Raw genomic sequence first — 10,234 nt, forward strand, 5'->3', positions numbered from 1 at the left:
GGCCCATAAAAGCCACATTTAATATCCCATTTTGCCAAACTTTGGGACAGTGAGTTGTGTTAGACCCTTCGGCATCCTTCTTCACTTTGGCCCAGCTCGGTCCACATGTGGATATAGCTGCCATTTACACCGATCCGCAGATTTAGGGTCTTAGGCTCCTAAACGGCCCATTTATTGTCCAATGTCGCCGAAATTTGGGACAGTGAGTTGTGCTGGACCCTTTCACATTCTTCTTCAAGTCGGCCCAGATCGGTTCATATATGGATTTGCTCCCGTTCCTTAATACAAAGCTCGTGGGCAAATTTGCATTTGCATTTGTTTCTGAATAAAACTTAGTCTGGTACTTAACAACTATTTAATCAACTTTATTAGAATAAAAAAATAAACTTCATTTACAAAAAAAACGTGTTGGCCACAACTGTGACGTTGTATACGTCGCGAGCAACTAACTTCACCTTTCTTCGTTGTAGTCTGCTTCTATCGATAACAGGTTTCGATGTCTCTGTAATCGACTGGGACGGAGCTGCCACAGTATTGTGTAGAAATAACATCTATACAATTTCACTCAAATTACGATCAAAAATTATTTGAAACTCGTCTTGATTATCATCCAGTGTATGCTTGAGGTCTCTTATGACCCTCTTCATGGTAGCCTCAAAATTTTGTTTTAAATCGCGGCACTCTGTAATTGAAAAATAGAAAGCTTAAAAGAAATCATAAAACAGAAAACTTTGTTACAGAATTAAAGAAACATGAACAAGTAAAAGCGTGCTAAGTTCGGCCGTGCCGAATCTTACATACCCTCCACCATGGATCGCATTTGCCGAGTTCTTCTCCCGGCATCTCTTCTTAGGCAAAAAAGGATATAAGAAAAGATTTGCTCTGCTATTATTATATTATTACATGTTGGAGACCTGCGTAAAATGTCAGCCAATTCGAATAAGAATTGCCCCCTTTGGGAGCTCAAGAAGTAAAATAGAGAGATCGATTTATATGGGAGCTGTATCGGGCTATAGACCGATTCAGATCATAATTAACACGTATGTTGATGGATCCATAATTTCAGGCAAATCGGATAATAATTGCGACCTCTAGAAGGTCAAGAAGTCAAGATCCCAGATCGGTTCATATGTCAGCTATATCAGGTTATCATCCGATTTGAACCATACTTGGCACAGTTGTTGGATATCATAACAAAACACGTCGTGCAAAATTTCTTTCCAATCGGATAAGAATTGCGCACTCTAGAGGCTCAAGAAGTCAAGACCCTAGATCGGTTTATATGGCGGCTATATCAGGTTATGGACCGATTTGAACCATACTTGGCACTGTTGTTGGATATCTTAACAAAACACGTCGTGCAAAGTTTCATTCCAATCGGATAAGAATTGCGCACTCTAGAGGCTCAAGAGGTCAAGACCCAAGATCGGTTTATATGGCAGCTATATCAAAACATGGACCGATATGGCCCATTTACAATACCAACCGACCTACACTAATAAGAAATATTTGTGCAAAATTTCAAGCGGCTGGCTTTACTCCTTCGGAAGTTAGCGTGCTTTCGACAGACAGACGGACGGATGGACGGACGAACAGACGGACGGACATTGCTAGATCGACATAAAATGTCACGACGATCAAAAATATATATATTTTATGGGGTCTCAGACGAATATTTCGAGTAGTTACAAACAGAATGATGAAATCCTATGGTGGAGGGTATAAAAATAAAGTGCAGGAATTTCGTTGCGGTTGTTAGCTGTATTATTTCCCACCCTAAGACGGGCCTCAACGATAGGTGTTTCAGGTAATTTAAGTGGCTATCTTTGCCATAGATAAAACTTTATTTGGTAAAGTGCGAATATCCATGTTTGTGTTAAACTGTTAGAGGGGAAGGCTCAACGAAAGTACACAGAATCAGAGCTATTGGAGAGTAGGTTACGTTACAGAGGTGACATTTTTCTACATCTTGAATGCGAAAGCTCAGTGGAGCGGGTTTGATTGAAAATTTTTTATAGTCGAGCCTAAGTGGCGTGCCGATAAGCACACTTTTTTTTGCGTTTCGTCCCTCGATTCGTTCGCCAAAAACAGCTGATTTTATAAAAGAAAAGTAGATGTTTTTAATGACTTAGTACTTTTAGGGTAAGGGCAAGGTCCGCCCCCCTCCCGATATATAATTATATAGCCTACGTGTCGTTCCAGACCAACCTCTACAATCTGTTAAAATTTCAATGTAATCGGTTCAGCCGTTTTTGAGTCTATAAGGAACAAACCGACAAACAAACAATCATATGTTTGTACTATCCAAAAATAAAAGTGGACCGATCGGGACAATATGGGATTAAAATGAAAGGTATTCAAGAGTAGAGTACGAATTTCATAATAAAAGCTGGGTGCAAATACCTTAGGGGCCGCCCCAGCCCCGAAACCCCCTAAAGTAGGTTTATTTGACGATCGATATGGTCAGGCAGTAGGAATAGGCTTTGTAATTTATTGATAACGGAAGGGGACGGACCCTCCATCGTTACCCCAAAAACATCACCTAAAATCAAAAGTGGACCTATATGGACAATACGGGTATTAAATGAAAAGTAGGCGTGAATAGATAACGAATCTGGCATACAAATTCATGTCGAAGTATAGGGGGTCACTCAACTCCCTCAAAAACGCGCAAAATGGCCACATTAGCCAATCACGGATATATGGGACTCGGTTTGTTTGTTCCGTATAGATTGAAAAACGGCAGAACCGATTTTCTCTAAATTTTCGCATATTGTGTAGGTTGGTCTGGTATCAACTCAAAAGGTATTGAAGAGTAGAATACGAATATGGTATTAAAAGTTGAATCTTGGTACCCATCGGGCCGCCCCAACCCCAAAACCCCCCAAACAGACATATTGGACGTTCATTTCAATATGGGGCCCATAGGAAAGGTATTCGGGAGTAGATTTCGAACGAGGCATACAAAATCAGATTGAAGTATAGGGAGTCACGCCACCCCTCAAAGACGTCATTAGACCCATTATGACTACATGATACTTGGCTGAACCGATTATTTTTTCTTAAAATGTTCATACATTGGGTACGTTTGTCAGGAAGGAAACATAGGCTATATAATAAGCTGGGTGCATACATTGGGTACGTTTGTCAGGAAGGAAACATAGGCTATATAATGTTTAGATATCGGGTGAAGGCGGACCCTCCCCCTTTCCCCAAAATCGCCTCGCATATTCGAAAGTGGTCCGATGCGCACAATAAGGGTATCAAATGAAAGGTATTGGAGACCAAAACAAGAATATAGTATTAAAATGTTGGGTCCAAGTACCCAGCGGGCCCCCAACCATAAAACTCCTCTAAACTGATATATTCGAAATTCATGTCAATATGGGACTCAAATGAAAAGTAATAGGCAGTAGATTACAAATATGGCATAAAACATTAGGTTCAAGTAATGGGATGTCGCCCACCCCCAAATGGGCATATTAGCCGACCATGGCTATATGGAACTCAAATGAAAGGTATTAGGGAGTAGCTTACGAATATGACATTAAATTTTGGGTTCAAGTCTAGATGACGTTTTTCCTCCTAAAGATATGTCAAATGGATTATTTGACTCATTATGACTCAAATGAAAGATATTTGAGAGTAGAAAACGAATTTGATATCCAATTTTGAAGCAAAGTGTTTTGAGGTACGCCCTAAAGCACCGCCTAAACTGAACTTCATTTCCGTTGAGCATAAAGAACGCCCCAGCCCCAAAACACACTTCAAACGGTTCATATTTACCGGCCATTGCAATACAGGGTTCAAATTAAAGGGATATGGAAGTGCAGCACGAATTTGATATTCATATTTGAGTCGAAATGTCTGAGGTGCCATCTCTCCTCTAATGTGTCACTGCGGGACGCCTCTTTGCGGAAAATTTTTGAAACGACAGTGAATGGCATTGAACCTCACAAATGTCGCCAACATTAAGAGGGGATAAACACCGCTTTGTGCGATGCTCTCGCCAGGATTCAAACGCGCTCAGCGTCATAGGCTACAATGGCACGAATTCTATGGGTTGCCCAAAAAGTAATTGCGGATTTTTTAAATGAAAGTAAATGCGTTTTTAATAAAACTTTGAATGAACTTTAATCAAATATAGTTTTTTTACACTTTTTTCTAAAGCAAGCTAAAAGTAACAGCTGATAACTGACAGAAGAAAGAATGCAATTACAGAGTCACAAGCTGTGAAAAAATTTGTCAACGCCGACTATATGAAAAATCCGCAATTACTTTTTGGGCAACCCAATATATCCGCATTCAGGGCGTAGTGTCCCCACCCTAAAAAGATATTAGAGTGTTAAAGAAGATGCAGCAGCGGAGCGGACCCGGTTCGGCTAGTAGTTCTCATATAATCCGCTCTCCCGATTTGACTTCTTGTGGCGCATGGAAGCCGCAATTTTTGTCAGATTTGGCTGATGCATGTGACATTGTGTTATGACTTCCAACAACTGTGCCAAGTACGGTCTAAATGGGTTCATAACTTGATATAGCTCCCATATAAACCGATCTCCCGATTTGACTTCTTGAGAACTTACAAGCCGCAATTTTTCTCCGATTTGGCTGAAATTGTGCACATAGTGTTCCGTTATGACTTCCAACAACTGTGTCTAGTACGGTCAAAATCGGTCAATAGCCAGATATATTGGGTTGCCCAAAAAGTAATTGCGGATTTTTTAAAACAAAGTAAATGCATTTTTAATAAAACTTAGAATGAACTTTAATCAATATATATAATTGCCATTTTGTTCGATAACCTTTTGCCATCTTCCTGGCAAATTTAGTATTCCACGCTCATAGAACTTCTGGCCTTTAACTGCAAAAAACAGAACCAAGTGCGATTTTATAGCCTCATCATTGCCGAAAGTTTTACCATTTAAGGAGTTCTGCAAAGGTTTCAACCGATAAATGGTAGTCTGATGGTGCAAGGTCAGGGCTATATGGTGGATGCATCAAAAGTTCCCAGCCAAGCTCACTCAGTTTTTGGCGAGTGAGCAAAGATGTGTGCGGTCTAGCGTTGTCCTGGTGGAATATGACACCTTTACGATTGACCAATTCTGGTCGCTTCTCCTTGATGGCTGTATTCAATTTGTCCAATTGTTGACAGTAAACATCCGAATTAATCGTTCGTTTGGTTCCTTGGCAGCAGCAGCTCAAAATATACCACACCCTTCCAATCCCACCAAACAGACAGCAGACACCTTCTTTTGGTGGATATCAGCCTTTGAAGTGGTTTGAGCTGGTTCACCATGCTTGGACCATGATCGTGTTCGACTAACGTTGTTGTAAACAATCCACAATCCATTTTTCATCTCCAGTTATGATTCGTTTTAAAAACGGATCGAATTCATTGCGTTTAAGGTGCATATCACAAGCTTTGATTCTTCGGTTTGTTAAATGAATTTCTTTCAATGCATGTGGGTGGGCTCCATATTGAAATTGACGCCAAACAAATAAATGTAAACAAAATTTCGCGCACTTTTTTTCTAAAGCAAGCTAAAAGTAACAGCTGATAACTGACAGAAGAAAGAATGCAATTACAGAGTCACAAGCCGTTGAAAAAATTTGTCAACGCCGACTATATTACTACTATATTACCGACAATTACTTTTTGGGCAACCCAATAGCTCTCATATAAACCGATCCCCCGATTTTACTTCTTGTAGCCGATTTGGCTAGAATTGTACATATTACGTTCCAAATCGGTCTATAACCAGATATAGCTCCCATGTTTTAGCAGAATCTATGGTAGTGGGTTCCCAACGGTTGGCCCGGCCGAACTTAGCACGCTTTTACTGGTTAATGATGTATTACATGTTTTGAAATTTTGAACAATGGCCATAACCACAAGGACTGTAAGTCTCAAAAGAGCACCTTGAATTTTTAAAATTTGTTGATTTTATTCAATAGCTAATACATACTTACTTATTAGAGAGCAACAAATTTTCAATGTTTTTACTTCGTGCGGAAACTTTTCGTGGTTTATCATAGTCCTCATACATTCTATAAATGGTTTATCGGCTGTGAGCTTGCTCACTATCAACTGCAGCTGAATATTTTGTTTGAGCAAATCTAACCAAAAATGTAGGCCAATTTTGAACATTAAATCGGAAATTTGTATGAGCTTGACTCCGATGGCAAAACCCATTTTAGGCGCATTCACATCTACCGGTGGATCATCGTATTCAAAGTAACCGTCAAGTGTCAGTTCTTGGAGATTCGAATGTTTGAGAATTTCTTCGATATGACACCAGGGAATGGATGGCGTATACAATTTAATAGATAACTTTTTGAGCAAGTTTAGCTTCAGTATGATATTCGAGGGCACATCTATCACTTTCACATTCAGCTCTTCCAGATGTGTACATTTTCTCAAGGCTGCAGCGTCTGCTTCAGAATATTCAACGAACCCTGAGGCAAGCCATGACAAGTGTTTTAAGTTTTCGCTACCACCAAAGGCCATTACGACATTTGAATACCAGTAGTCCTCATCAACAAACAGATGCTCTAGGCTTGAAGAAATCGTAACCATTTCTGCATCATCTTGCTCAACCGACTCGGTCGTATTGAATTTCTTTAGATGTGACAAGTTGAGTATTTGCCTCAGGTTGTCCGCATTCAAGCCATTACATGAGCTGAGCGAAAACCCTTTGAGTTTGGGAGGAACACAAAAATCTTCAATATGCTGAAATGTTGACCATTTAAAGTGAAGTTCTTCCAAATTGCCACAAATCTTGTTCAAATCCATGAGTATTTCGTTGTTAATGGGCGGGTCTCTTAGACATATGGTAAGAGTTACCAGGCTTGAGAAAAGTTTCCCATAAGGCAAAAGACTGTAATTTTGGCCCATTCCCAAGCCTATATCCAAATGTTTAAGGGCTACAACATCAGCATCAGACGAATTGTTGTCCATTTCATTGCCCAATAGCCTCTCCAAAACAATCGAACAGTCTAGCGATATGTTCTCCAATTTGGTTGCGGTAACCAATCTGCTGAAATCTCCGAAGCTTAGCCGGTGTTTTCTAAAGTCTGACGTTAACATCACTTTAAGAGAACGCAATTTGCTCATGGGCATCAAGTACTCAACATTCCAGGCGTTGCCAGGCATTATATCTCGACCAAATTCGTCTGTACACCTAACTATGTCAAGCTTTTCCAAGGGCAGAGAGGCGAAAAGTTTCAAATGTCTACGGTTTATAATGCAATTGCTGTAGCTGAGAGAGGTCAAATGTCGAAATGGCCGCACATCAAGTATTGTGCCATTTCTCTGGAAAAATGTCTCCACCGCTAGACAATGGTAGCTTACAAACTCCATTAGCTCGTGATGTTTCAGCCACCAGCGATGATGACTGCTGCCATTGTGCACCACAAAGCAGCCTTGGTTGACATTTAAACTCAGAATGCTGTAGTCTTCCTTGTGAAAAATGAACATCTCAAACGCGGCTTTGAGGTCCACGTTGACCCTCGACAATCTGATTTGATCATCCAAATCTAGCATTCGATAGATGTGAAGTAATACGTCAACATTTTTCCAGACCTCCTCCATTATTGGTAACTTTGTGTATTAGCAAATATGAGTCACTTCACTTGGCCACCAACCGACCTTGTCGTTTGCATCAGAAGAGCGTAACTGGCACTGAGTAAAATCAAATACCTCTCAATGCAGTGTTACCATAATACATTTTTCAAGACTTCCGCCATTATATGCAATTGTTTTTTTTTTTTTTTTTGTTGGCAACTATGAATCACTTTACGAGGCTATCAAACAGTGACGTTGTATGCTCATTTGTAGAGAATAATTGGTACAGAGCAGGGATGGAAAATACAATATTTGAAACAAAGGTACTTTTTGGTGCGAACGGGTACTTTGTGTTGCAGAAAACAAAAATTTCTTCTGGAAAAAATCTGCCCTACCGATCACTCATTCCTCTGTACAACGGCCTTTCGAAGAAGAAAGGTCCCCATCTTTTGAGATATTTGCGAAGTATACCTCAACTATGGGTGAACCGATTTATTTGAATTTTTGAACATTGATAGTAAACTAAAAACGGATAACAGATATAGGTAAGGAATTGGGTGTCACGAGTCGGGGGCCTTTCCTGCTCCCAAAGCCCTCTAGAGGCTCCAAAAGTGATATAAAGCAACTCGCGCATAAGGATTTGTATACCCTACACCACCACTGTGGTACAGGGTATTATAGATTTGTGCATTTGTTTGCAACGCTAAGAGAGGAGAAGAGCTAGACCCATCGATAAGTATACGGATCGGCTTAGAATCATTTCCTGATTCGATTTAGTTATGTCCGTCTGACCATGTATTCTTGTAATCAAGGTACAGGTCGCATTTGTTGTCCGATTTTTGCATTAGCCTCTATTTTGGTCCAAGGACGAAGCTATTGATTTCGAAAAAAATCGCTCCAGATTTAGATATAGCTCCCGTATATATATATCTTTCATCCGATGTGCCCTTTTCAAACTGCAGAAGGTACAATTTTGGTCCGATCTTCACCAAATTTAGTACGAAGTGCTTTTTCTGACGTCCCAATATGTGTGCAAAAATTTCATCAGCATCGGATCAAATTTATATATAGCTCCCACATATATCTATCATCCGATATGATCTTTTAAGACTGTATAAGGCACAATTTTGGTCCGATTTTTACCAAATTTAGCACGAAGTGCTTTTTTGACATTCTAATGTGTGTGCAAAATTTCTTCAGAATCTGATCAGATGTATGCATAGCTCCCATATATGTCTTTCATCCGATATGGTATTTTAAGGCTGTAGAAGGCACAATGTTGGTCCGATCTGTACCAAATTTGCACGAAGTGCTTTTTTGGCGTCCTAGTGCAAAATTTAATCAGAATCGGATCGAATCAGATTTATGTTCATATATTTTTTTTTCATCTGATATGCCCTTTTAAAGGTGTATAGTAGCCACAATTTTAGTCCCATCCCTACAAAATTTTATTTTAGGAGATGTTTTATTTGACGTCGCACTACATGCAAAAAATATCATCAAAATCTAATCAGATTTATATAATACTCCCATATATACCGTTTATGCGTTTCGACTTTTAAGGCTGTAGAAGCCACACTTTTCGTACAATCGTAAGAAAATAGTAGAAGGTTCTATTCGATATATATTCAATAGGTATGCAAAATTAATGTCTGACTAAATTTGGGTATAAGTGCTACATATGAAAAGTATTACGTAGACTCGGTGGTGTAGGGTATTATATGGTCGGCTCCGCCCGACTTTTGCCTTTCCTTACTGGTGTTGGTTTTTGCCATTTGCCTCACTCACATAAGCGGAGTACTACTTTTCCCGCCTATTTTTAGCCAACGTTTTGCCGACGCTTTTTATACCCTACACCACGAAAGTATCATAAGTTTGTGCATTTGTTTTCAACACTTTGAAGGAGAAGAGCTACCCCCATTGATAAGTACACCGATCGACTCAGAATCACTTTCTGATTTGATTTAGCCATGTCCGTCTGTGATATATTCTTGTAATCAAAGTGCACGTCGTATTTGTTGTCCAATCATCACCAAATTTTGCACATATCGCTTTTTATACCCTCCACCATAAGATGGGGGGGTATACTTATTTCGTCATACTGTTTGTAACACCTCCAAATATGCGTCTGAGATCCCATAAAGTATAAACATTCTTGATGGTCATGTCATTTTAAGTCGATCTAGCCATCTAGCCATGTCGAAAGCACGTTTACTTCCGAAGGAGTAAAGCTAGGCGCTTAAAATTTTGCACAAATACTTTTTATTAGTGTAGGTCGTTGGTGATTGCAAATGGGTCATATTGGTTCAGATTTAGATATAGCTTCCATATAAACCGATCTCCCGATTCGGCTTCTTGTAAATGGGTCAAATCGGTCCATGTTTTGATGCAGCTGCCATATAAACCGATCTTGTGTCTTGAGTTCTTGAGCCTCTAGAGGGCGCCATTGTTGTCCGATTTGACTGAAATCTGGAACGGGGTGTTTTGGTACCACTTCCAACAACTGTGCTATGTATGGCGCAAATCGGTACATAACCTGATATAGCTGCCATATAAACCGATCTGTGATCTTGACATATTCAGCTTTTAGAGGGCGCAATTCTTTTCGGAATTGGCTGTAATTTTGCACGTGGTGTTTTGGTATCACTTTCAACAATTGTGTTAAGTATG

The 10,234-nt window shown here is 39.7% G+C and overlaps 1 protein-coding gene across 1 annotated transcript; it reads right to left on the reverse strand.

Annotated features, from left to right (window-relative positions):
• Window positions 1–341: 341 nt before the first annotated feature.
• Window positions 342–7,690, reverse strand: LOC106094758 (uncharacterized). Its single transcript, XM_059360464.1, has 2 exons — window positions 5,971–7,690; window positions 342–682 (listed from the first exon to the last, which is right to left on the reverse strand). Exons 1-2 carry the CDS (start codon window positions 7,589–7,591, stop codon window positions 552–554), a joined length of 1,752 nt encoding a protein of 583 aa, XP_059216447.1. The 5' UTR covers window positions 7,592–7,690; the 3' UTR covers window positions 342–551.
• Between the last annotated feature and the right edge of the window lie 2,544 nt (window positions 7,691–10,234).

The sequence above is a fragment of the Stomoxys calcitrans genome, chromosome 1 (genome assembly GCF_963082655.1).
Source record: "Stomoxys calcitrans chromosome 1, idStoCalc2.1, whole genome shotgun sequence".
NCBI lineage: Eukaryota > Metazoa > Arthropoda > Insecta > Diptera > Muscidae > Stomoxys > Stomoxys calcitrans.